We start from the raw sequence: 26,916 nt of genomic DNA, 5'->3' as shown, positions 1-26,916 counted from the left end.
CACTGACCACAAGGCCCGTCCCTGCCTGGCTCCCGCCAGCACTCTCTGGAAAGCAGCTGAAGGTCAAATGTGTGGCTCTAGGACAGCCAGCTTCTGGCCTGGGTCCACGTGGAGGGAGAGCGCCTGCGCAGAGAGCAAAGCGATGGCAGGCCTGGTGTGGGCAGCGGCTTCACGTGCTGTCACTGAGCATGCGCCATTCACGAGGCGCATGCTCAGCAGTGGCCGAGCCTGGCCACGTGGGTTCCCTCGCCAGCCCTTTAAACCGGCTGCGCGGCGCCCGTGCTCAAGGAGACTCGGGACGGAGGCGGCGGCCTGAGGATGCCCAGGGGGAGCAGAAGCGCGGCGGCCCGGCCGGCTGCAGTCAGGTGGGGCAGGGGGGACCCTATGGCGGGTGCAGGGTCCCGAGCTCCAGGGGCTGCCCGGGAGTGACAGTCCGCGTGAGTCCCTGGCCTTGCTCCAGAGCGCGAGTGGGCTCCAGCCCCTGCTCCCGGGGCTCCGGGCTCCTTTGTGACCCCCCGGCGAAAGGTGCGGGCATTAGCTAGCGCTGGCACTAGCCCTGTTCCTGCGGGAGGCCCTGCGCCCCAAGGCCGGCTCCTAACATGCCCTGTGTTTAAGCAGCGCCTCTCTCCGGAATGACAAGGTGGGGGAGGTGGCATTGGCCACACACCCAGCTCTTCCTCGGGCCTGGGACAGGTGTGCTGAGCTTCCCAGCCCCATACAAGGTCAAACAGCTGGTTTAGCACAAATCCTTAGCGCACGTTGTAAGGGACCATTCACGGTGACGTGGTGAATCTCTCCCGACTGGTAATGTATAATCCCTGCCCCTTAATGGGCTAGCGGTGCCGTTGTTTCCAGCCTGGGCTGTCCTTTGCCCTGGTGATCACCCCAAGGAGGGCCTCACATAGAGCCACTCATCAAGTCAGCTGTGGGGTCACCTGCTTCTCCCCCATAATCACACCAACTATAAATGCTGCACTTCCTCCTGTGGCTGGAAAGACAAACCTCGCCCTCTGGGATCCTGACCCTGCTCCACAACTAGTTACTAACCAGCTGTGGAAGTACAATGCCAGCTGTATTCCTACCAATGCCCTTGGCTAGCTGACAGGGATGGGTGTCTCAAGGTGACTTTAGCCATGGTGGTGTCATCTTGACATATTTGCCTGCAAGTGGGTGTATGTTTAGAAGGTGGAATAAATTCCTGAGTTTGTGCCCACGGACGCATGGGAGGAAGTAAATAAGATCTGTTTCTGGGGTGGCAGTGCCAGATTTGTAACCACAAAGCTATTGAGCTGACTTGTGTGAAAACTGAGCAGTGGCACGGGGTCCTTTTTGTTTCACTTGCTGCTAAACTGGAGCAAATCAGTCTCAGAAAAGTATCCCACAGTGTATTCTCCCTCTTACCCCCTCCTTGGAATATACCTACATGGGACCACAAGCGAGCTGCTGGGGTATGATATTCCTATGATAGTTATGTCTAATGTAAGCTCCTTCCTTTACAAATTTCACTAAACTCTTTCTCCTCCCCTTGTTCATTTCCCTTGTGCTCAGCAGTGCAGCCCCAGCTCATGCTCACCCACCAGCTCATCCTCCACCTTCAGCTGTTGCAGCCCCAGGTCAGCCCCAGCAGCCTGGCCTGATGGCCCAGATGGCTACCACTGCTGCCGGGGTTGCTGTTGGATCTGCAGTGGGCCATGTGGTTGGCAGTGCTCTCACTGGGGCATTCAGTGGCGGTAGCAGCACTGAGCCAGCGAAACCAGCCAGTACTATCCAGGTAATGCAGCTCCATGGTTTCACCAAGAAACTATTCTTCAGAGGTTCCTGGAGTCCAGGAAGCAGGGCTGGTTGTCAGGTGTCCTAGAGGGCCTTCATACACTCCAGGATCACAAAAACAATATCCACTTTAAGTCCTGCTATTACTAAGGAGCCTCTGAGGTGCCTTGTGTGTAGGGGTGTGTTGGTGCCTAGAACCAGTTTGGTCAGACTAAACCTGAGATTTAAGTGGGGACAAGAGAACAGAACCTGATGCTAGTCGGTAGAGGAAACAGCCACATGTATATTCTCTCTCTGGATTTGGAACATTGATTTATTGAACTTTGCTGGTCCGTTTGGCTTTAAACTTAATAAGATGCCTTTATTACAAGAAAAAAACTGTCATTTTTATCCATTAAAAATCAATGGGTATAGGTATTTTGAAACGAGCTGAACTTAATTTCTGAAAGCCTACCTTGGCTTTAGGAGTTAGATTAAAATAAATCAGTTGACATTAACCTGCCTTCATCTTTCCTAGCTGGAGAAACTAACACTGGTCCTGACTGGGGCACAAAACATGTCTCTTCCCTGCCTCCCCCTTTTTCATGTTTAATAGGAAACCTCCACTCTCTGTTACCTGAACTGTCATCCCAAACTCTCAAAGTGCCAGACATGTTCTCTGGTCTCTAGCCCTGCACTTGTGAGATTGACCTTCTAGCCAGTTGGGGCAGAGCACACTAGCCTTGGGCCTTGCTGCTTAAAAGAAGGGGCAATTAGATGACTCTTCTGGGCCCCAATTTGTTTGAACTGGTCCTGGGACTGGAAGGCAGGAACTCGCTAGTTCTAATCCTGCCCCTGATGATGATTACTCTTTGGCACTGGAGTTGCTGAATTGCTCTGCTTCACTTCCTCTGTGTAAAGGGAGACATATCCTGACCAGTTTTACTGGGCTGTCGAAGATTGAGGTGCATAAAGAGCTTTTGGAGATGCAGAGCAGCGAGTCTTGTTTCCTTTCTGCCTGGAAGCAGTGTTGGGATCCACCTGTCTCCTTGGAGAGATGTTGTGCAATTCCCATCACCTGGTGGGGCATCCGAAAGTAGAAATTATTAGCAAAGTGCAACCCGTGGAGTAACTGTTACATAAAACAGAGCCCGTCTGAGGATTAGCTAGATCTCTAGGTGCTGGGAAGGCAGGCTGTGGCCTGTACAAGAAACCCTAGAATCTCCTTTAGAAAGGCTTTTTCTGCAAAGTTCTGGACTCTTGTAGTCAAGGTTAGTTGCTCGATGTGGAGCTGTTTCTTAAAAGGCTCCCAGTACAGACTGAGGGAGATGTTGCCTAACCAGTCATTCTGCCTCCCTGCTTCTCATCACTGCCCTCTCTAGAATATTTCTTTAAATGGGACATAAAGCAGTCTGTATTTCTGTTGTGGTAGCACCTGAGTATTGTAAATGGGGATTGTGGTCCAATTGTACTAGCCACTGTGAAAACAGATCAGAATCCCTGCCTTGGTATCTAGTGGTGCAGTCTACATAGCCAGTTAAAGTCCAGAAGCCTCCAATTTCCACCTGTCCTGCAGGAACAAAGTATCAGAACAGGAGCTCACTGGAACTCAACATAAAATGTGGTTTGTTTGGCTGAATGTTGGTCGCTGTTCTAGTAACTTACATGGATGTATGGTCCCAAAGAGTCAAAGGTGTTAACCTAGCCCAGTCACTGCCCAACAGTAAACCTTTTTAAACAAGGTCTGGGGTTTGGCATACAGAGACCTCAGCCTGCTTAGTACCATGGCAAATGCACCATTAAAAATCCTTTAACTTTTTATTAAAAGATTCAGAAAAGAATGAAAGACCATTACAGCATTTGAAATGTAAAGTTTTAAGGCCTTCTTTTTCCCTTTTAGCTGGAGAGTTTTTAGCAGGAATTCCCCTCCCCTCTTGTCCGACAGTCTCTTAGATCGTATCAAAAATAACTGTCCTTTCTGGGGAGAAGAGAATAAGTTAGTTGAGGTGGTTTGGAGCTGTTGCTGTTTAAGTCTAATCCTGCTTCTTTTGAGACAAAACAAGATGAACACAAGAGGGAGAGAGAACCACAAAGAGACAATAGAGCTTTTGTCTCTAGTCTCTAGTTTTGACTCTCTCATTTGCAACCTCGATGCTGGAAAAACCCAGGCACAGCACACGGTTCTATCAGCACTGAGACCTGGCAAACTTGTACTGGCATTGAGCTGCTTGGGGTATTACTTTTAGCTGCCTCTTTCTGGTTACTGGCTTATAGCATTGTTGCCAAATATGCAGTCATGGCCAGATACGCCAGATGCTTATTAGACAGAAGGGGGAAAAAAAGAGAGACGATAGGGAAGGAAAAAAGTACCAAGTGGTGGTGCTGAGGCCAAGTCTCATATCCCAGATGTCATCTGGGTCCCACTCTGTGGCCTGGTCAGGTCAGGACCTCTCTCAGGATGAGGAGGCCTGGAGTCTCAGGAGATGGGGGGTGGCAGCCCTGATGGTGAAGCTTGCTCCAGTAGCCAATTTTTCCTCCCCAAAGTATCTTTCTTTGAGGACCCCAAAAGGGAGTGATGGGTGGAATAGCCCATTCCCAAGTTATTCTGTCAACCAATTAGGCCTAATATCTGACACCAATTTTGGTGCATTTTTCTTGTTCCTAGGCATGATCTTAACACAGTCCTTAAATTATAGCTGTGGGTCTCTTTTGTTTGGACTAGTTAGTCTGTCCTTTACACCTTTCCAATCAGCATTTGTTGTGATGTGATGAAGTTTCACCCACTTCTCACAGCTGAGCTCACAATCAGGGCAAATTTGCAGGCTGACTTATTACAACATAGTCCTTCTAAGTGTATACATCCGAACAACTTGAGTAGCATGATGGAAGCTTCCATTACCTCTCTGAATGGGGGAAAATCCTTTCATTTGGAATGCTGCTTTTGCTAACGTGAGACTATTGGTGTCTAAGAAAGGTTTTTATTTCTCAGTTATGGCCCTCCCTTCTATTTGATTATGCACTGAGAATTTGGGACTGTAATTATTTTGAAAACAATTCAAGATGATGGGATATGAGCTCAGTTTATTCACACATTTGCCCTGACTGGCAAGTAAACAGAAAAATCTAGACATGATAGATCATTGTATTCATCTCCTTCTGTCCCAGAGTTTCTCCCTAAACTGGGATGTTTTTTTCTTCTTGGGGTGTCCGTAGGAGCCCAGGCAGCCTGCGTTCCAGCAGCCACAGTATGGACCTTGCCACTATGAGATGAAGCAGTTCTTGGACTGTGCTACCAATCAGAGTGACTTGACCTTGTGTGAAGGTTTCAGCGAGGCACTGAAGCAGTGCAAATATAATAATGGTGAGTTTTTTTGCTTGGTTTTGCTGCAGGGTGCAGAGATGGGCAGCTATGAAGTCTGGGACTGACGAGCTAATGTTTGAAAGAGTAGTGTGGTAGGGCTCTGAGCTTTCGAACAGCAGCTCGTTAATAGTTCCTCCTAAAGAAACCAAACCCTCTAAATGTGGAAGAGGTCGCTGTCCTTGTCTTTGAAGTAACTCCAAAGTCTCACATCTCTGCCGTTTCAGTAATGTAGTCCTCTCCATAAAGATGCTCAGGAATCATGGAAAGGGGAAGAGGGACACTTTGGTCCATGTCTTAGCAGAATGAAAATGGTGTTCCCGATAGTGGGCTTGGAGATCCCTTTTTAGGGGTTGGATGCTCTATTGCCATGTTCCTTTGGGGAGCCTACTCCTTTCCCAGAGCACTGCCAGCCAGTTCCCTTGTTTCTTGCCCATTTGCCGGGGGAGAAGGGTTCCCTTCTCCTGGAGCAACATGCTAAATAAATGAAGTGATGAGTAGACAAAACCCCCTTTTGTGCTTGATTGAACTGGTACCCCTGTTTGCATGTTCTGGCTAATCATGGGGCATTCACCTCATTCAGGCATTTGACATATGAGGATCCTTTCTGCCTAATGTTGAACTTGAGCTTCTCCAACCTCTCCTATTGTAGGTGTCTCCTCCCTCTTGTGAAGACATTCAGCGCTAACACAGGGAAACAGGAGCCTGGAGTACAGACAAGAACGGAAGAGACTAGAAGGAATAGCTAGTGACCAAAGTAACCAGGTGAAGGGAATGATAGTCCGACCAGTGGAAAGAACCACTTAGTGCTAACATGCTTCTATAATTGCCAGGAAAGAACAATGGTTGGAATTTGGGCTTTTAGAATCCAGATCTTGTTTGATTTGCTATAGTGAAATATGTAATAAAAGGAGATGGCTTATTTTAATCTATGAATAGTTTGTATGTTGTGTTTCTTACTGTAGATTAAATTGCAGGATGTCATTCTAATCTCTGAATGTTTTCTTCATCTCCTCCCCAAACAAAGGGAGCAGAATAACTAAAATCCATGTAGCTGGATGACTCAGCAAAACCAAACAAGGCCAGGCCTGGATTTCCTCTCACAGGACACATATACGACTCCCTGCTGTATTACTTTTATCTGCTCAGAAGGCCAGAGCAGAGATAATTTTTAAGAGCACTGCCCTGCAAGTGCTTCATTGACTAGGATTCTTGTAAATCTCAATATCCTCTCCGCTCATGGACATGACGGGAACAGAGGCATGGAAGGAAAAATGTGACCTGGTCAATTGGCTGACTAAGAACACAGCTGGCTGATCTTATTTTGGGTCTTAGTGGGTTAAGTAATATGCTGAAAGTCATTAGCATCAGGTTAAGTTCACTGGTGCCACATGCAGCTTTAACATTGGACTAGGAGCTGCAAGGCTTCACCTAACAAAATCAGGTACAACTAGTCAGTAATTGAAATGCATTTGACACTCCACACAGACCTGGCTCTGCAGAAAGCCAAGATTTTCAGTTTTATGGACTATGGAGCAACTCCGGTTACCTTGGCACAAGTGAAACTGACACTAACAGTTAGCAGGCTTCAGCTGGAAGGAATGTAGCTGCTGTGTGACCAGCAAAAGAATGCTTCGCATACTAATGTTGATTTTCTTTACAGATGGATAAAATCTCAACTCTTGGTTATTTTAGTTGTCATAGCTTTCTAGCTGCTGCTGAACACTGGACAGTATTGTCTGAATCTCATTCCTTGTATGGATTTGTAAGGAAGACAGTGGCTGGAAACAATCTATGCTGGTGCAGTTCTGTTACTCTTTGCTGTTTAGCAAAACGGGGAAGCTGTATTTATCCTCTAAAACTAACAAAATGGTGGATATACCCCAGTCTTGCAATGTAAGCTTCTTCTTTCTCCCCTCTCTCCCCCCCCCCCAAACTTCATGACCTTAACTTTTTGGCAGTGGTTATTGTCTCCTGAACGATGCATGGCTTGCAGTCAGACTGCCCTGTGCAGTGTCCTGGGAGAGACTGCTAAGGAAAATCTAAGTGCAAAGGACACTCTGAAGTCTTGCTGCTTTGTGAATAAAGGGTGAGTTTCTGATCTCGGGAACACCAATCTAAACCTGGAATAACTAATGAGTCAGAGCTACTCCAAACATATAGTGAAAATGAGATCAAAATTGGACCAGTGTTTGCACATCTGCTAAAGCATCTGTGAAAGAAACCCAGTTCTCCGCTGAACAAAACTGCATTTCCCACAATCCTTTAAACTACTGTTTTTATTCTATGTATTCAGTATTTTATGAATTACATTCTAGTCTGGTTCATAAAATATTCCTCCAGGAGCCATTTTCCCTTATCAGTCAAAAAAACCAACTGTACAACGAGAACCTGTTCGGATTGAGGCAGGAGACATTGGAACTGAGCTTTCAGAAAGGCCACTTCCAGAGCAGTTGCTGTGAAAGACATGGATTCCTGGCTGGCTGCCTTGCAAAGATTCCATATCAGACTTGCTCAGTCTCCAAGACGATATTTTCTCTTTGATAGCTAGCCCTACAAACTCAACCTGCAATTGAAAGTCAAGCTGAGTTTTTTCTGGATTATGCATGATCAGGCATAAAGAGCCTCTCATTGGAATGTAAATAATGCTTTTGATAAAGCAGACAGAATACAATCCACTTTGCTCTCCTATACTTAGGGTGGTGGGAACAGGAATAAAGTAATACACATTTATCTCTCACTAATGTCAATAGTTTTTTGTTTTTAAATAAATGTATCAGTTGCCCTTAGCTCGAGGAGGGGAGATGAATTTACAGTGCAGGAGAAAGGGCTTGCAGCAAGTAGGCTTGAGAACACTGACGGATCACAAAGTTCCCCTAGTTCTAGTAGGGGTTGTTAGAAGGTGTTCCCATTGTACACTTCATTGGGAACTAACTAATGTGTGTTGGGTTGTGACTGACTATAGATGGGGCACCTTCTTGCAGAAGAGACCTGCTCTGTGTGTGTCAGTTGCTAGTACCAAACGTAAGTCTGTACTACTATAGTCTGTTACCCCTGCCAGCTCTAAACTCTTTTTCAGAGGGTGGCATGAGCCTAGCTAGCCTTCCATTTAAAAAGGTTCCAGGGGGTCTCTGATTATGGCTGTCTGGCTGTGGGGAGGATGCAGTGTGCTGCTTATAAAGCAGTGGCCTTTTGCATCCTGCCCTACAGTTTGACTACACCTGGCTGGCTGTCTTTGACCCTGTGTAGGGTCTCTGGAAGATGCTTCCAAACTGCTGGAGGCTTGTTTCCCACAAGGGATGATACCCTACCTAGGTGGGCCTGCTGGAGAGAGCAGAGCCTTTCTTACTCTGCTGTGTGCTTCTGACTTTGGCTGGGGAGCCCAGGGGTGGTTCCTTAAGTGGGCGACACTTTCTCTGCATAGAACTCCTCCTTGTGTTGTCCTTCAGCTGAGGGTGTGCTGATAACTTCTGCAGCCGCTCTGGGAAGCAAACCCAGAAACCCGCTGTTAGTTTCTTGCTAGGCTCCTGTCTACTAAACCAGGGATTCTGCCAGCTAACTGTTTCCTTCCTTTGTTTATATGGCAATAGAAAGAGTGATGAAGTCTAGTAGCCTGAGCCCAGGATTAGGAGACAGGAACTCTTGTGTTTTCAGATCCCTGCTCTGACCATCCATCTCTCTTTATCCTAATGTAAAACACTTCATCCCTCTGCCTCTGTTGTCCCGTGCAGGAAATGGGGTTGGTAACTTACCCACCAACCCTGGATGTAATGAGGATTAGTAAGACAATGTTTGCAGAACACTGAAGATGGAAAACTGCATGCCTAGTATGATGGGAAATACTTTCTGGCTTAAGCTAAACATACATATTTTGGCTTTTTGTTAGTTTTGTTCCTTTTTTCACCTATGTTCCTTGGATCTTTTGTTCCTTTAGCCCCAGCAACAACACTTTTTGGCCAAGTCAGTTCTGGGAAAAGTCACAATCAAACCTCAGGCCAAATTCTGCAAAAGGGGTATGAAATACAGGGGCTCATGAGGGTGCATGGGGCAAGGATTTGACTGACAATGTTTGATGTTACACATCTATATCATTGGTCTCCCTATGGTGCTTTGATGCACTGGGAGCCCAGCTCTCACCTGCCAGCTCAGGGTGGTGTTTTCCCAGGTTCTCCAGTAGAGATTCATAGCAGGTTGATTCTGAGCCTTCTCCTCCTGCCAACAGAATTAGCAGAACCATGCTCCTTCATTTCATAGCCTGGAAAAAATTACTTGGCCATCAGACCTGCTTTAGCTTGGGTAGTTCTGCCAAGTCACTTCAAGAAGTAATTGTTTCACACTAGCAGGGCACTTGGTTTCGGGAGTTTGTCAGGATACAATTGCCACATGGTTTCTATCTATCCACCTACCTACATCCGTACATTATTTTGCATTGTCCATTTGCAATGGATGTTGATAATTTCCTTTGTTCGCTTGTACCTTTGCTCTCGTGTGCTTTTCATTCATTTCCATACAGTAGGAGGGATAGCCCACTAACTTCGTTCATGTACCTTTGTTTAGAACAGACAAAATCCCAGAGAAGGAAGGAGTGGGGATCCTTTCTTATAATGGGGGACGGTGCCCTGGAGGGAGCACAGTAGCATTCTCAGTCCACAGAAGGACTTGGCAAGTAACTTACGAATGACTCTGATGAGGATGTAGCACTGTCTCTCCTGTAGATATTTACTGGCCAGCTCAGATGCAGGACTTTCCACTTCGCTCAGGTTCATCAGGGTCCCTGATTCATCTAGAAGATCAATGCAATCTGGAGAGAGAGATTTGATTAAGAAGTTCCTGTGTACTCATAATTCTACAATTCATACAGAGTTAGGGCTGGTTTATCTACACAGGGTGACTCAGGAAAGTGACTTAAATTAAACCAAATTAAGGTCACTTTAATTCTGAATAAGTGTGTCCACACAAGCATCTAATGCAGTTTAACTAATCCAGTTTAAATTCTCAGCTTTAGTTCATTTGGATTAACTTTCCTGAGTGTCCAGTGCAGCCCTCGGCTGCATCTGCACTGTCCAGAACCGGTGTGGAGCTACTCCCATTTGGCACAGCCAGGGAGAGACTCAACCTTGACAAGTGACCTGGTTACAGAGACATGAAATTCACTTGCCTCCTCTGGTATGCAGTGGTTATGCCCCCATGTTTTGTAACATCACTATTTTTAGGTCACTAAAACACCCAGCAAACCATTACAGTCTGTCTAATTTGTCTATTGCTTAGTAAAAGACTTTGGGATCCCAAGGAGCTCTATAAATATATTTTCCAGTGTATTATCTTTAAGTTTATGACCCTTTATGAGACAGGACAGAGAAATACGTTATCTACTCTACCCCCTCTTTTTTGTGATTCAGTCTGATCCCCTTAATCCCAATTTGACCCATTTTTCACCTTTCCGCCAGCTCCCTCATCATGTCTGATACTCTAAGAGCATCTGTGTCTGTCCATCAGGCAGGTGGTCTTCACTCCCGTTAAGAGGGGGATGGAGAGACAGTACCTTCTGGCCTGCACTGGCATTTCTTCTTCAGATGCGTGGTGAGGCTCAGGACCCGGCAGTGCATGTTCACAATCTCTTGGCAGTCAGCTGTGAAGCAGGGAAAGGAAATTAGCACAGGAGGAGACAGAGATTTTCCCCAAGTTTAAGGGCTACACAACCCAATGAGCTGAACCAGTGAAGAGACAGACATTATCTGCTCATGTCAGTGAATGTGGCAGACAGAAAAGGGAGGGGAAGTTTTACTGCAGAAGGGGATGTGTCACAGCCAGACCTAGGGTGCTGCAGACCTGTGCTTCTCCTTCCCTGGTCCTTAGAACCACAATCAAACCGGACCAGGAGGCATCCAGAGTATTCTGGTGGTTTAGGAATACGTCTCACTGCTTCATAAGATGCCTGTGGGTTCAGTTTGGTTTTTTAAACTTGGTCTCATAAAATAGAAGAAATAGGAAACTTAGGGTGTGATCGGGCTCTTCGCTTTCCCCTCTGCAAACCCGCGAATGTCACACGTGACGTGAGTTTGGGAGTCTCAGCTTAGTCACCAGGGGATATTTGCCTAAAAAACTTGCTAATTCAGCGAGATTGGAGAGGCCCGGGACATGAACAGTAAGGGGTGGTGCAGGCCAGTATGGACGTGCAGCAACAGACTGGGGGCAGGGATCCAGAGATAGGCTAGCAGGGGGAGCTGCAGGTCAGGACTGCAGTGCTTTTGAAGAGATGTTTGAGGGCTCAGAGCTTGGATAGCAGAGTTTGTAAGGTTGCGATTGAGGGCCATTAACTGAGTTTGGGTAAGGCCTCCACGGTGCCCACTAATGCTATTGCTGGGCCTCGCCTGAGCTGTCAATCCTTCATTTTAAGAGTGCTCAAAAGGTTACTTCTACAAAGCAAATCTACAAACTATCATTTTCTCAGGGGAGCCGTTTCTGCAGCTAAACAGCCCTTCAGTCAGTGGGCTACCTTCACTCCGCTACTGGTGTCCAGGCCGTGGGCCCGGGGTCACAGCAAGTCCACTTGGAGCAAGTGAGCTGGGAGTTGGGCTGCAGTGATACAAGCTGCTCCCAGCCCCTGTTTTGCCAGGGGCCCAAAGCTGCCAGTGTCGCCCAGCAGGGGACATGGAGTACGAATGAATATAAAAGCTATAGTCACTGATGTGATCAGAGATGACTCTGCAGACACACAGGGAGCAGAGATGCCATTTCTACACGGTCACTTTGCTGAGGATGCAGGAGCTGCACTTCAGAGAAGCACAGACCCCTCTGTGGAGCAGGGGCAGCTGGAAAACACAGGAACTTGGTTTTCATCTGGTGTCTTTTCTCAAATTGTTTCATTATGCTGTATGGCCCTGAAACCACAGAACAGTAAAAGTCTGCAGTGACCATCCTCCCTTAGAAAGATGGAGTAAAGTCTGAGGTCTGTCTGCAAATAATACCAGATAATGCTTAGCTCTATTTTAAGTTTTTTTAATCCCTCAATCTCAAAGCTCTTTACAAAGGAGATGAAATACCGGTTTTACAGATGGGGAAACTGAGTCACAGAGCACTCACACAGTGAGTCAGTGGTCTCCTGACTCCCTGCACTGTTCCCTAGCCACTAGACAACACTGTCTCCCCAATTACACCTGCCCAGGCCACTGACTTAAGGTAAACAGATAGGATCACTGAACGGTGGCAAGAAGAGGAACACAAAGTATGCTGTCAGGTTTCACGATCAGAGAAACCAGCTGATTCGGAGAAGCTGGGTCCAGAGGGCAAAGTCTGAGCTTCCCCCACTTACCTCCATGTCTCACCGTAATGAACATGGTGCTTCCACTCTCCTGGGCCCAAACCTCCTCAGCAGCCCCCTTCCTCGGGACTGCTGCCCCTCTCCCCCAAGCCAGAGGACTTTGCGGACGGTGCTCCGACTGCCTTGTGTTTTGGGGCAGACTTGCAGGCAGCCTTGGTGACAAAAGGCTGTTATTAAGACTGGCATAATTAGCCCACTGAGAACGTGGGGGAGGGGTGAGCATTTCCCTTGTTAATGCTCTTATTGGTTTCAACAACCCGATTTCCCAGCAACGGGGAAATAACTCCTGCAGATTCCAAAGCTTCTCAGCGAAGCTCTGACAGGGGCTAGGGGCAGGGGCTGTGCTGAAGCAGGCAGAGGCATCTGGGAGGGCTGCCCAGCCCATCAAGGCATCGTATTGTTCCAGACCGTCTTGATGCCACTGTCTCATCACCACCAAATAACAATCCCGGGGGCCTCTGCTTTGGATTCAGAGGATTCCTTGCCCATCTTTTTTCAGGGCCTCAGCAACCCCGGTGCTGCGCTGTGTTCTCCCTGCATGTCTTCCAGCTCGCCCCGGCCCAGCTGAACCAACCACCACTGAAAGCCGTCAGCACTGCAGAGCCAGGCTGATTGCACAAGGGCGTCTCTGGTCTCGGCTGTCTGCTGCATCAGCGAATCCCTAGCACAGTCCTGACTCCACAGTCTCAATTGCTGGTGCTGAGAACTAGCAGAGTAATAGCAATCGCTGCGGCTCCAGAGACAGGGCTGAGCGTCTGGCCTGGCAGCCAGGCCAGGCTTGGCCAGAGGGGCTGTGTGGTCCAGGAGATAGCGGGCTGAATAGGGACACAGCAGCTGTGGGTTCTATTCCCAGCTCTTGTGCTGGGTGACTTGGGTAAGTCACTCTGTACCTCAGCCTCCCCATCTGTCCCATGGAGATAACTGCACTGTAAACAGAGCACGTTCAATATGATGGGTGTGGGGAAAGCTGGCAAAGCAAGATGATCACAGGGCTGCATTTCTAGCCACTGCTGTACTTTGTGCCTCAGGTTCAAAGCCCTCCTTCCCTCCATTTGAATGGTGATCATTCCTAGTGCACAGTACCTCTTCTGAGCCATTTACAAACAGCAGGGAACACATGTTGCTTCGCGACCACCATGGGCAAAGCCTCATTTATCCCCATTTTACAGAACAGGGACTGAGATTCACGCCCCAGGCCACCCAGTGAGTCAGTGGGGGAGCTGGGATTGGCCTGGAGGCGCTGGGGAATGCCAGTTTGAATGGTGTTCTGGTTCATGCTGACTCCCCTTCGGGCCTTTCCTACTTCTATCAATCCATTTATTTACAGTGGCGGGCTCTCCCTCTCCCAGCAAGGGGCCCAATGCCTCCTCCTGGCTTTGGGACTGTTTCCATGGTAACACAAAACACTGGAAGAACTCTGAGCTGGGATATAACCCTAAATGCAACACTTTCTGCTGCAAACTGTCCCCATAGCGATGGTTGCCAGGCAAACAGTGAGGTATTTATATTTTGGTCCCTTGGGGCCTTTTAGTGGCGTCATCTCCACACAGCCTCTGCTGTGTATTCATGGCTATAGACCTAAGTGTGTAGCTGACAAGGTTGCCTTATATGGCTGAGAGTGTGCGTGTGTGTGGGGGGGTGGATTGGTGTGTCTTGGGAAATAAGGTGCAAACTCTCATGTTATGGCTAAACTCTCTCATCCTCAGCTTTAGCTGGGAAGAGGGGGGCAGAGCTGATGGAGGCATCAAATCTGCCCAGAATCCTCTCAGGGGAGTCCCAGGCCTCACTGGTGGGTAGCATGTTTACAACATAGGGCCAGCAAGGGTTAGACCCAGGTCTGTTCTGATACCACAGAGCTACGTAGCTTATGATATTATCCAGAAACAAAGGATCTGGTTGGTTGATGGTTACAGTTGCTAAGCGCAATTTAAGAGAAGAGGGGTAATCGAAGTCATTCACAGAACAATCCCCACCTCAAACTAAGCTAAGGAAATCACCAGCTAAAGGTACCTCAACAACTCTGACATCAGCCTCAACATTAACACCCAGTTCACCCCTCCCCATAAAGCAGACCCATTCCCAACAACTAGCACTCCAACCACCTCTGTGTTACTGTTTCAGAGATGACCCCACTTTCACTGATCTCAATGGTTTCCTTCCAGATGCAAAGATGTAAATACCACTGAGCCACCACTTGAGGGGAGTATTTATTTGTTTATGGTGAAACACACGACTCGCAGACATAGCACCTTGTGGTGTGAGCCGGTTGGCAGGGTCGGTTCTGCTCAGTCCTTGGCTTGGAGACCCCCAAACAGTGCTTAATTTGTGCCAGGTCTTGCCAGGCCTCAGCCCCGGCTCCTCTGGGCCTGGCAGCTCATAGTCCCGGCACCTCTGGGCCTGGCAGCTCATAGCCCCGGTGCTTCTGGGCTCGGCAGTTCATAACCCCGGCGCCTCTGGGCTCAGCAGTTCATAGCCCCATTGCCTCTGGGCTCGGCAGTTCATTGCTCCGGCGCCTCTGGGCTTGCTGCGTCAGTTATGAATGTAAAAAAATTTGCTGGAGCCCCGCCACCTCTTTCATGACAAATTAAGCCTTGCTCCCCAGGGGAAACTCAAGGGGCTTCAAGGAAGGGGTACTGGGGACTCAAAAAGTGCCATGGGTCCCAGTCAGTCAGCACTGAATGCAAGGACCCAGCGTGGCATCAACAAACACTGAGCTGGGACAGGTGCTGTATTTCAGATGAGATGTCAAATCGAGGTTCTGAGCGCCACGTATTAAAGACCCCATCCCATGGCAGTTTTGGTAAGAGCAGGGCTGCTTGTGCCAGCGTCATGCTCGAAATCCAGTCATTTGTCTCCTTGCATGGCTCTCCCCTCTCCGGCCTGTCCCCTGCCCTGGGGAGTCCAGCCCATCTCACCGGCAGTGCTGGGGAGGAGACCTCAGCAGCCTTTTCTACTTCCACAGACTGCTGCTGATGTCTCGCCTCAGCTGGCTGAACTGCTCCTTGGTGACTGGCCACAGATCCTCCTGCAGCACTGCCTGCCGCCCATCCGGCCGCCTTCCCTATTGCCCACCCATTGCCCTGCTAGTTGGCCCATCACGCTTATTCGGCAGCTTTAATTGTCTACCTGATAATTATCGATTCATTAACTGATTTAACTGCCATTTTTATTTGTCTCTCTAAGTAATGAATTAATTATCTAACATTGATTCACCTCCTCTTCTGTGAATTGACTGCCTCGTCCCTAGTCCCCCCTTTCCTCCTTCACCCCCTTCTGCTCAATCAGGAATGGCTGCTCTGTCCCCATTAAACTCACTGCCATCCATGACCCCTCATCTCCCATCCAACCCTGCACACTCAGTCGGTGCAGCCTGGTTCACCGATGGACACTGCCCCACAGCTGCACTTGCCTATAGTGGCCTCATCTTCACCATCCCACTGCCCTGAGGCGATCAAGAAAATGTAAATGAGTCATATTGGGGTGCTGCTGCCAGTTCCAGCTCCTCTCCCCCATCCCACTTTCTCCCCCTCGTTTCAGTCCATCAGACTCCCCTGCCTCTGCCCTCTGCATCACTCTCATTTACGGTAGAGGTTCCTCATAATGTTAGAGAGACAAGGTGGGTGAGGTAATAGCTTTTATTGGACCATCTTCTGTTGCTNCAAATTTCATAATGTTAGTAACACGAGATTTTCACATTCAAAATAGGGGCTTTCAGCTTGAAGTGTGATAAGAATATCGCCTGCTACCTAGGACAAGGGCTCCCAGCCCGCTCGCTCCAGAGCAGAACTCCAACACTTGCTGCCTAGGTGTAGGAAGGCCTGAGGGATGAGAGGTGAGCTGATCTGGGGTTGGAGGCCAAGGGAGGCAGTGAGGGTGAGGCTGCTGGGTGAGATGGGACAGTGTAAAAGTTGAACATTATGGACAGTGGTGATGAGGGATTGTGAGGTGAGGAAGAGTCAAGAGTCAAAGTGTGAGGGGGAAGGAAACTCTCCAGCAGAAAATGTCCTTTTTAATATGGGGTTCCGTCAGGGAACTGGGAGTTCTCCTCCTCCAGGGGAAGCAGGCACAAGGAAATTTCCATCCAGGTAATTTCAGTATGGCAATTAATTTCTCTGATCATCTTCTTTCCATTATCCACTCTCCCCTGTTGTTATTTCTTGAAAAGGTCAATGTGCTGGGGTTGCATTGATGTGGGACACGTCTCCTCTGAAGCATGTGCTTTAGGCTGTCTTCACTGCAAGGCCGTGGGGGCAGAGCAGGGTTATTATTAGGGTTACTTATCACACTGTTTCGTCGTATGCACACTGCAGACTACGTCCCTGGGTGAGGTGAGAGATTTTTTCTCTTTCCTATTCAGACGCACGCCCAGGTTGCAGCCTCTACTGTCAATTAATGGTATCTGCAGACTCTACGAGCAACATGAGGCTTTGGAGATAGAGAGAGAGAGACAAGAGGACATGGGATAAACATGGCTCTTCTCGTTTCTGTGTTGGTGCTCTCCTTCTTGCCGGAAGTGTTCCTTTCCCTAGGTAAGCAGAGTCGCACCACTTAGGTATTCTCCTGCCTTGGGCGTTTGGAAAGTTTGCTCAGTGGAAGAGACAGATGTAAACCTGCAGTACTGGGGTTGGGGTGGCTGAGACTGGAAAATGGAAAGATGAAATATTAAAGATGAGCCTGAACCCCAAACCCAGATCAGAACTGCCCTGAACTTGGAGAAACTCAGAATCCAAACATGGATCTGGCCCATTCCTCTAATGAGCCGAACCAAACCCCCAGATCCAAACACCTCCAGATCTCTAAAGGGCTTGAAATCTGGGTTTGAATTGAATTTTGTGGGCTAGGTCTAGCTCTGTTAATTAGGGCTGTGTTTTCTTGCTGACAATCTTTATACGTTGTTTGAATTACAATATTTCTGGTACATCAAAGGAGAATTATTCTTTTTGGGTTTTGTTTTTTTATGGAGCTTGACATACAAACTGTGCTGAATCCAGATTAGCAATGAGATACTCACCAAAAAGAGTACCTGCTTTTATATAGATGGAAAAATGAGTGAATAAAAATGCTTTTGTGATGAATAGCAGGTGTAGTTTTCTTCTGAACTGTGTTCAAATGAAAAAATATATATCACAATGTCTATGTAATTATGCTTTAGCATTCAAATATAACTCATGATTGCAATATTGGAGAATTAACATGGAAAGTAGATGGGACCCAGTTGCTTTGAAATGGAAAAAAATCCCTTTTCCTATATACAAAGAAACAATTTAATTGAATTTAATTAGATTTTTTTCCAGTCATATTTTCTTTTGGGCTCTGTATAATGATGAGATTAAATAATTAGTTCTTGGAATTTATTATAAAAGTAAATTGAGTAATATAATTGATAAGGAAATATTATCTTCGTAGCATTAAATATTTGGGGGAACAGGTTAAAAATTGGGGGCATTGTTATGTATCAAACTAGATTTTATTGCTATCGAAAAATGTAAGAAAGAACATTTGCAAAATCCTTGACAGTTCCCCTGAGATGAATGAAAGCCTAGGGCATTTATATTGCCTATCCTATAAAGTTATGTTCCGTCTAAATAAGATTACTTTATTGAACAGAAGGCACACACAGCATCAGATGGAGGTGGTGTTCCCAATAGTATCTGATTGTACAATTAACTCAATGGATAGAAAAACACAAAACCCCATCACATCATACACAGTAACAGAAATGTAACAATGATGAATCCCCAAGGACTCCACAGGGATTAAAGTCAAGGTCAGCAATGAGGCATATTGCTGGACAATGTGGTGGAAGCTTGTAACACTGGAGACTTGTCTATGCTGTGTCTGATCTGTGGCTAAACAGAGAAATTAATTCTCCAAGGTGTCAATCTGTCACCAGTGCTACATTCACACACACACACACAAAACCACTAACAGCAAATAAAATGGAAGTAGGTTGAACTAATTGAAGCCATTCCCTACAAAACAGCAAGGTCCAGAGTTTGCTGAGACACCTGCTTTTAATTACACTTTTTCCTTTTAGGTTCTGGGGAAAACCCTCCAATGATCTTGGTAACTGAAGGGGAACCCGTCTCCTTTGAGTGTTCCTTTGATGGATCCCCTGCTGTTAGCAATACATTCTACGAGATAATCTGGATGTATAATATGACCCATAAAAATGTGTCCAAGAGGATCCTGTTCTTTAGGATGACTCGTCCCAATCCCAGCGTCCCTGTCTCAGTCACTGAAGGCCATTTTAGGGGTCATTTAGACTTTGAAAAGAACACCAGCTCTCTCGTCATCCCCGAGGTGCGGGTGAATGACAGCGGCCTGTATTACTGCGAAGTGAACACAGTGCCACACCACGTTAAATCAAAAACAAACGGGACTCATCTCATTGTCACGGGTGAGTGTCTCTCTTTTTCTGTCTCTCCTATATCTTTCTCTCTGTCAGACACTGTTGCGTGTATATGAGAAATCTTAGCTCTCTTGCTTCCTATGAAATAAGACTTATGATGCAAGCATGTTTATGACTTGTTTAAAAGGTTCTTCAACATATGACCATGCAATTATATTTCAACTATAACAATTTCCTTGTCAATATTTCCATTGCATCACTTTATTTGAACATTACACGGAACATTAGCTTATTTATCAAACCAATGATATACTTACATTTCACCCTCTCTGGTGCTGTGAAATTGTACGTTGGCTGTAATTCTCCTAAATATGTCACACCGTGCATGGACTATCTGGAACTCTGAGCTTAATATGATCCAAGCCAAGTTTGTGACATTACATTGGCTTGATTTAAAATACATATATATTTTATAGTGTGAGATGGCTCCATAATAACCTCTGTAGTTGAGGATTGGGGAGAAAAATTTGCAGTTTGCTTACAAAAAAAAAATCATATATGTACATAGCTTCTTGAATATATTTTCTGTGAATGAATTTGCAAATTTTGACGAAAAAGGCAAAATTGACATATTTTATAGCAATGGTAGACTTTCTAGTAGATACTTTCCATCCCTAAGGCAAAAATTATACTATAAATTCTAGTTATTATACCTACTGTATTTCCTTCCTTGAATTTATGAGACAGAGTAATTATTTGCCTCCCCTGTACTATTATACAGAACCCCGTACTCTGTTTTCAAAAATGTCCTGCTAATTTAGCCGTGTTAAATCTAAACACAAAATTATGGAATATTGCCATAATAAAAAAAACTTATTTTAAAAAAAGGGTTCCTGATCTGTGTTATTTATAATAATATCTTAGACTATTTTAATGGACAATTATAAAATAGTAATCAAATTGAAAAAATAAAAACGTAGTCCACAGTTACGGAATTTTAAAGTTGCTTTCATAACAAAATAACTATATTAGTCTAAAAACAAATGGTCTACAGAAATCTGTTGATTTTTCTAATATTGGATTGTATTTTTTTTAATAACTGGAACAAGGTCTATTTTCTGGAGTCTAGTTTGTTAGATCTATTAATTCAGGATGGGTATAGTCATTATTATCATCAAATATATTTGATATATCCTAGGACTACAAGAAAAATTATAACATTAGCAATATCCCTACAACATTGCATTTGCTGTGGATTGTTGTAAGATGTTCATCTTATTTCTCTCTCTCTCATTTCCCTTGTTCTTTAAGCATATTTTTATATTAAACTAATTGTTTTGGATGAATGTTCATAGTTTAATGCATCGGGAACTGGATTGTGTAGAACAATTAAGAACTGAGAATTCAGATTCCTTACACAAGAAAACTACAAAGGATTTGCTTGTTTTTTACATATTTAGCAAAACCTTTGCTCTTTACCCTCTTTGGATATTTTAGAAAAGCATCAGTGCACTTTTAAAATACAGACACTCAGCTGTGTCTGAAGAAGTAGGGACAGTGATCGTTGTTGTCACATTGTTTAGAGTAGCTCACGACTGTGAGTGCCTACCTCCGGGCTGACTGTCAAAAGCAGGGCAGACACCCCATACTGGTGGTATGTTCTATAATTAGATTTCACCAAGTGAGTAACAAATGAGAACTCCTAGATCACTGTAACAGTCTTACCAGGGAGTCACTGTCCATCCCCTTAGAGTCTAAGGTTTAGACTCTCCAGTCTATCTTGCCACCCAGGCAAGCTGGACTATATTAAATGGTCACTTACACCCATAGGCATAGTTTGACGTCTATATTTGAGGGGGTAGCTCCAGTCAGGCCAACGGGACCGTGTGTGGGGGGGGAGGGGGGAGGGGCAAATTCAGCAACTGTCCAAGGCTTGCAGTTTGGGGGGGGGGCAATGCCCCCCCTTGCCCTGCAAAATTATGCCCAGCTTCCACCAAAAATCACAACATATTCAGGTTACACTCAGTCCCAAGAAACCAGTCACTCTCTGTGATAGAATGTACCCCTGTGTCCAGCTCCCACACACTATTGTAATAATCTTTGTACAAGGTATGTCTTATAAGGTATCATTTGAAAACTCATAATTGGCTGGTCCACATTGTGCTGGTAAAATATGTGCGGCAACACTGTGAAGTTGTAAGATGCCCCTGTGTGGTGGTGGTAACGCACGTTCCAAACCACAGCCCTGCCCAAACAGAAGCTGGCAAACTGGTCTGTCCTCAAACCAAGGAATGTGTGCTCTGCCTAATTTGCATTTAAACTGTTAACAGAGTCATCAGCAGGAAGGGAAACAAAAGAGTAAGCTGATGCCTCAGCCAGGTGTAAACAAGGCCGATGGGCCATTGCTTGCTAGTGGCTATTTTTTGGCAGGCAAGAGGGCAGGGCCAAAAACAATCTCCATTTTAGCAATGAAACAACATGGAGTTCCCGTCCACACAGACTGCCTGGCCGGTGCCTTTAGCCCAACCGGAAACGCTTCTCAAAGCTTTGCAGTATTCACACGGCGTGGCTGTAGAATAGCATTGCTCATGGTGCCTGGCTGAGAAGAGAAACCCTTTGAAGTGCAGCGAGGTTGGGTTTTGCAAGTCCAGTGATTGCTATCAAGAAAAAGAGCTGGGGATCAATCAACGGAAAAACTTAAAGCATCTACAAAACCACAAACACACGCCGCTTGTTCACACAGATACCGACCTAAGTGTCTGCTATTAATGTTGGGTATCTGAGGCTGTTTACTGCTGGTGAGATGACTTATCGGTGGCTGATTAGTATTGCTGATTACTGGTGATATGGAGCTAGTGTTACAATTCTGTTAGGTAACAGTGAAGTAACGTGTGATACCAACTAACAAAGGTTGCCCTGAGACAATCCTCACTGCATTTACCGTGTAACAAATCTGTGGACAAGGGATGAAGTTATGAAGGTAGCAAGCTGAATTTATGATGAGGTAATTCTGATTCACAGCGGATGGTGCTGGTAAATATGTGAACAGGGAGTGAAAATCACATTGTTTTGAGGTTAGGACTTGCTCTGTTCAGTCTTGGAACAGTGCCAAAAAAGGATAAGCATCTATGTCAAGGTGACCTGCCAAGGACAGTTTCAACAGTGGGTTTGTGGGGTTTGTCTTTTCCCTCTTTTAACATGTACGAAGAAGGACTTTTGTAAGGGGCTTTCGGCTTGTGCTTTACCTTTGAAATAGCAGGAATGTTACGTACGGTTTGGTTGGGAGACTTGCTGCGATCCTGCATGTATACTGGAGTTGTCTTTCTAGTCTATTCAGGGCCTGATACGATAATATCTGAGTGCCTTTCTCATCCTTAATCGAAGGGGCAATATCGCCCGAGGCTTTGCACAGGAGCGAATGGAAGGGATTCAGTTTTCTTTTCCTTTTTTGACGTTTCATAAATATTATTTGTTCTCCTTTATAGCCCCCCAAGAGAATGTTCTGCTGATCTCCAGTCTGACTGCTGGGCTACTTCTGTTCCTCCTTGCTTTGGGCTTGTATTTTACATGTAAGTAGTTGCTAGTAAAGAAGTGCAAACAACCTCCCCTGCCTCTCTTTAGGCATCATCTTACACTTTGCAGCCATGGTTTGTTTTAAGTGATCTTAGTTACTGTTGTTGGCTTAGTGAGGTACAGCAAATCTTCTGGGGAAATGACCAGTTCAGGATGTCTTTCCTAAATTCGTACATGGCTCCATGCTATTTCTCTTCTTTATTGATAAGCCTGTAACATTCTTTAAGTTCAAAGCAAAGAATGAGAAGATAAGAAACCTCTTAATTATGACAGGACGTGATTGGTACATGTGCAAAGCAGCCATGTTCTAATACAGGGGTGGCCAAACTTACCCTCTGAGCTGCATACAATAATCTTCATAACAGGGTGCTGGGGCTTCAGACTTCAGTCCCCCAGGAGGCACCTGCCAAGGCTCAGGGCCCTGGCAGGCGTGCCCCATGGGGCTGAAGCCCCGAGTCCCACCGCCCCATCCCAAGGCAGAAGCTCTGAGCTTCCCTGCACACCAGTCTGTTAGGTGGAGAATGGGAGGCATGGTGGGCTCCGGGAGCCAGACTTTAACTGAAAAAGAGCTGCACTGTGCCTCGCGAACCACCGTTTGGCCACCCCTGTTCTAATACCTAACAGCTAGAGAAGGTCACCAAATCTCCACACTCTTTATATCTCCAGTGCAAGGTCTCATCTATACGTTTCCACACTAGAGGCAGAATTTCCAGTGATGTTAACGGGAGTTGCGAGCGTGGATAGAGTCAGCGTATGGCCCCTCAGCTGCTAGAGCCCGATCGAGAGCCAACTGAAGTCAATGGAAAGTTTCCCTTTAATTGCAAGGGGTTTTAGATCAGGCCCTTTTGGTGTAAAATAAATTAACAGAAGAAAGATATTGAAAGCCTCTACAAAGCCAGAACGCAGCCTATAAATAGAGACACCGAGGTAGAATTCAGTCTTTCCCCTCAGGCCTGCAGTAGATATTTCCAGGTCATTCCATAATATGCATGTGTCCTTCTGTATTTTACATTAGTAAAGTGCCAAATCCAGGCCAAGAAACCAGAAGTTTCTCTGGAAATGTCCGATCCCATTTGCAGCACCCCTGCCCCTGCCCGGAGAGAGTCCTTTACACAGCCCGTCGGCAGTGAAATGATCTATTCAAAACTGCAGTGGAGCAAGTCCAGTGTAAGTGCTGATCTCTGTGCTGAAAGTGCTCAGACGTCATTCCAGTCCCAGCGGAGTCACTCTGATAACTAATGTAGATGATGAGAGCAGTAACTTTTTGTACTTCTGTAGCATCTGCGGCTTTTTAAGTGCTTTACAAACCTCACCGTATGCTGTGAGGTAGGTGGATATTCCTCTCCTATAGTTACCGATGAGTAAACTGAGGCATGAGCTGACTTGCCCCAGGTCACGGAGTGAAATTCACCCCAGTGCAGAGGGCTTGTGCAAAGCCTCTGCACCTTCTAAGCCCCACACAGGGACTGAGCAGGGGATCCACTGGGATGGCCATGGAGGGTGTCTACCCAGTGCTATGCGCCATGAGACAGATCTCTGAACTGGCTCTGCCCAGGCCAGCCTGGAAGACCACGTTTTTGGAGGGCAGGGGAAGGTGACACAGGTTCATGTTTACATGAAACCAGGGGCCCGGGAGTCCCTGCAGCTGGCGTGGAGAGGCTGCGGCTGCTATTGCAGCTCAGACACTGGAAGAGCCGCTGCAGTTGTGGGGGCTGTGGTGCAGCCCAGCATTCGGGCCCCGCTCTCACTGTGGCTGATACATGGAGCTGCCTCATTCACTTCATCTCAGCCTCTTCTGCCTTGGGCTGAGGTTCCCAGCTCAGAGAATGTCACTGTTCCCTGTGCTGATCTGGGGTTCTGTTTGTTCTCAGATGGTGTCCTCTCCAGGGGGGAGCGCTCACTCTGGTGAGCCAGTGACAGAGAAGGAGCCCAGAGCGGGGAGCAGTGACCCAGGAACGGACACTGTGTATGCCATGCTTCAGGCACCGTGAATGTATTCCCTCCGACGCGTGTAACACAAATGTCTCCAGCAAACACCCCTTTTCTTCAGTGGTGTGACTCTGGCATGTAATAAATGTACTGATGAAAGTTGTGTGGTTGGGTGAAATTGACCTTTAAGTGGAGCACGTCTATGGGACATGAATACAGTATTCCTCAGGTCCCTACAATATTGCTGTGAAATGTCCAGTTGGCCTTTGTTGTTGAGGCCCATGCCCTGCAGTGAGAAGGGTCTGAGGTCCCTCTCTTCCCTCCCCGTCTCTGATTGTATTGTACCAAACTCTGCCATCTTCCTCTTTGCCATTCCCCCAGGGATGATAAGCTTTGTAATGATACCTTACAAGAGACCTTTTGCATAAAGCATAATCCAGTTACATCATATTCACATTTATAAGGATATTTTCATAAAGCATATGGAGTGCAACGTCACAACGTGTGGCACTGACGTTAACACTACATGACAAAGACCCAAACTAGGGACCCCAAGGAAATCAATCTGTGGTGCAGGGAGTTGGGAATGCTCCGGGGACAGATGCCTTTCACACTGTCACAGTGCTGGATACGCCCAGCTTCACATACCTGCATTTCTGATCTGAAATGTCTCTCTCCAGCTTGGAGAAGAGTCTCTCTCCACAGCTGGCCTATGGCCTTTCAGCTCAGTTCAGCTAAATCCCCAAGAAAGCCAGTTGTTATTTTCCTAAATCACCCCAGTCTCAATAACTTCTACTCACCATGGGTCAGAAATAGTGCTGGTGTTTTACTCAGGCTCTGCCCCATCCCCAAACACTACACACAGCTCCACATAGCTCATGGTTCTCTGACACCCCCCTGCTCACGTTCTGATCTCAGTTACACTATCAATGTGGAGTAACTCAACTGCCTTTCGTTGACTTTGGTGGAGTTATTCACAGTGCTACTGAGATCAGAATCTGGCACGGTTTCAATCTATCGTCTGCAGACTCAGGACAGTGCTGCAGCGGGTCCTGTTTAGAGATTTTCTTCCCACCCACAGGGGCTGTAAGTTTAACTAAAAGTGAAATTCTGCAGCGATGCATGTGGCTGCTCAAGAAGAGCTGGTACGGAGTGGTATGGAATCACACCTTTGCACAGCACTATGATCTCTTGTGGTAGCCCCCAGATACTGCCACATCATCACAAGCAGGGACAGCATTGCTCCTTCCAAGGCGTGAACAGCTCAGAGCTGTAGGAAGTAGGAAACCAGGCAGAGCAGAGGCAGGTTCTGCAGAGACCTCTTGCTCTGGTGGTGAGGCGCGGGAGCTGTTGCTGGAGGAGATGTGCTGACACCTCCACCCCCTTTGCTTCCCCTGCAGAATGAAGTGTGAAGCCACACACCCAAAAGAGAGTCTTGGTTTCTCACTAAGCCACTCAAGCAACAGGAACCTCTTCTGCTCTCACATTGCACCAGAGCAATGCACAGGGAGTTCGTACCAGGTCTGTGTGGAGCGGACATTCACACCAGGTTTGCGTGGGAGGGCGGATCTCTCTCTCACACACAAACCTGGTGGCCGCTCACTGTTTATTCCCACACCAAAGCTTATGTCTGAGTCTGAAAAGAAATGGTCACAGAAATGTAGTGACAGTTTGCATTTTCCCAGGTTATGAGTGTACAGTTCTCAGACACGATCAGGATGTTTCAAGACCACCCTCTATCCCAGTCATTACCTATTTCTATCCTGCCTGGGCTGACCCAAAGCCCACTGAAGTCAATGGGAATCTCTCCACTGGCTTTAATGGGCCTTGGATTAAGCCCTGTATGTTCTCTACCAGCTGCTGTAAAACTGGCTCTGAGCAAATCTTTCTATGTTGGTTTTCCCTGTGTTCTTTGAGAGGCTACCACGGGGCATCACACAAGGGTCAGGTGGCTGAGGCTGGTCCTGTTGTCCTGGCTGTATCGGGTTATCCCTCTTCCCTGCCGTCTGCATTACAGCTCCAAACTGTGTGTCGTGGAGACCTCCCATAAGAACATAAGAATGGCCGTATGGGGTCAGAGCAAAGGTCCATCCAGCCCAGTATCCTGTCTACCGACAGTGGCCAATGACAGGTGCTCCAGAGGGAGTGAGCAGAACAGGGAATCATCAAGTGATCTCTCTCCTGCCGTCCATCACCACCCTCTGACAGGAACAGAACAGGATGTTCAAACCCTCACACAGAGCACGCTCTGGGTCTGGAATGTGAAGCTGCATCCACCGAACACTCTCAGTAGGTCAGAAACACCTGGGTGGCAGGAGGGGGGGAGCCAGACTGGCCCAGGGAGGTTAGGCAGAGGCAGTCGGTCTGGGTTGGAGGCTCCTGATGGGTTTGATCCTTTGTGTGTTTCAGATGCTCAGGCTGGGTCAGACTCCATCTGGGTCAAACGCTGTGTGTGGCTTGACTGGTCTCTGTGGGCTGCAGGCTCTGTGCGGCTGGATGCGGCTTGGGGGCTGCAGGCCTTTCTGGGGGTTGGATGCTCTGTGGGGGTTGGTGGAGGTTCCCTTCAGGTGGGATGTTCTGGGCCAGACTGTGCCTTGCTTTTGTGTGGGTGACTGGGGAGAGCACTGCCACCCC

The 26,916-nt window shown here is 46.9% G+C and overlaps 3 protein-coding genes across 4 annotated transcripts; 2 read left to right on the top strand and 1 right to left on the bottom strand.

Annotated features, from left to right (window-relative positions):
* The first annotated feature begins 211 nt into the window (after nt 1–211).
* On the top strand, nt 212–6,043 carry CHCHD10 (coiled-coil-helix-coiled-coil-helix domain containing 10). 2 transcript variants are annotated; one of them, XM_034791405.1, is made up of 4 exons: nt 212–365; nt 1,552–1,771; nt 4,963–5,110; nt 5,760–6,043. In XM_034791405.1, the coding sequence occupies exons 1-4, from the start codon at nt 319–321 to the stop codon at nt 5,777–5,779; spliced, it is 435 nt and encodes a 144-aa protein (XP_034647296.1). In that variant the 5' UTR covers nt 212–318; the 3' UTR covers nt 5,780–6,043. The 2 variants fall into 2 exon arrangements, with proteins under 2 accessions (XP_034647296.1, XP_034647295.1); XM_034791404.1 differs by having other exon boundaries at nt 222–365; nt 1,549–1,771.
* A 1,653-nt stretch (nt 6,044–7,696) lies between these two features.
* C15H22orf15 (chromosome 15 C22orf15 homolog) lies at nt 7,697–12,638 on the bottom strand. Its single transcript, XM_034791406.1, has 5 exons — nt 12,420–12,638; nt 10,650–10,736; nt 9,783–9,908; nt 9,245–9,319; nt 7,697–8,588 (listed from the first exon to the last, which is right to left on the bottom strand). Exons 1-5 carry the CDS (start codon nt 12,442–12,444, stop codon nt 8,419–8,421), a joined length of 483 nt encoding a protein of 160 aa, XP_034647297.1. The 5' UTR covers nt 12,445–12,638; the 3' UTR covers nt 7,697–8,418.
* A 4,118-nt stretch (nt 12,639–16,756) lies between these two features.
* Nucleotides 16,757–24,441, top strand: LOC117888114. Its single transcript, XM_034791218.1, has 5 exons — nt 16,757–16,957; nt 18,466–18,828; nt 22,266–22,349; nt 23,369–23,520; nt 24,225–24,441. Exons 1-5 carry the CDS (start codon nt 16,897–16,899, stop codon nt 24,342–24,344), a joined length of 780 nt encoding a protein of 259 aa, XP_034647109.1. The 5' UTR covers nt 16,757–16,896; the 3' UTR covers nt 24,345–24,441.
* Nucleotides 24,442–26,916: the final 2,475 nt, after the last annotated feature.

Source organism: Trachemys scripta, chromosome 15, assembly GCF_013100865.1.
Source record: "Trachemys scripta elegans isolate TJP31775 chromosome 15, CAS_Tse_1.0, whole genome shotgun sequence".
In the NCBI taxonomy this organism is placed as follows: domain Eukaryota; kingdom Metazoa; phylum Chordata; order Testudines; family Emydidae; genus Trachemys; species Trachemys scripta.
Note: the sequence above shows the minus strand (reverse complement) of the source record. Positions and strands in the feature narration are given on the sequence as shown.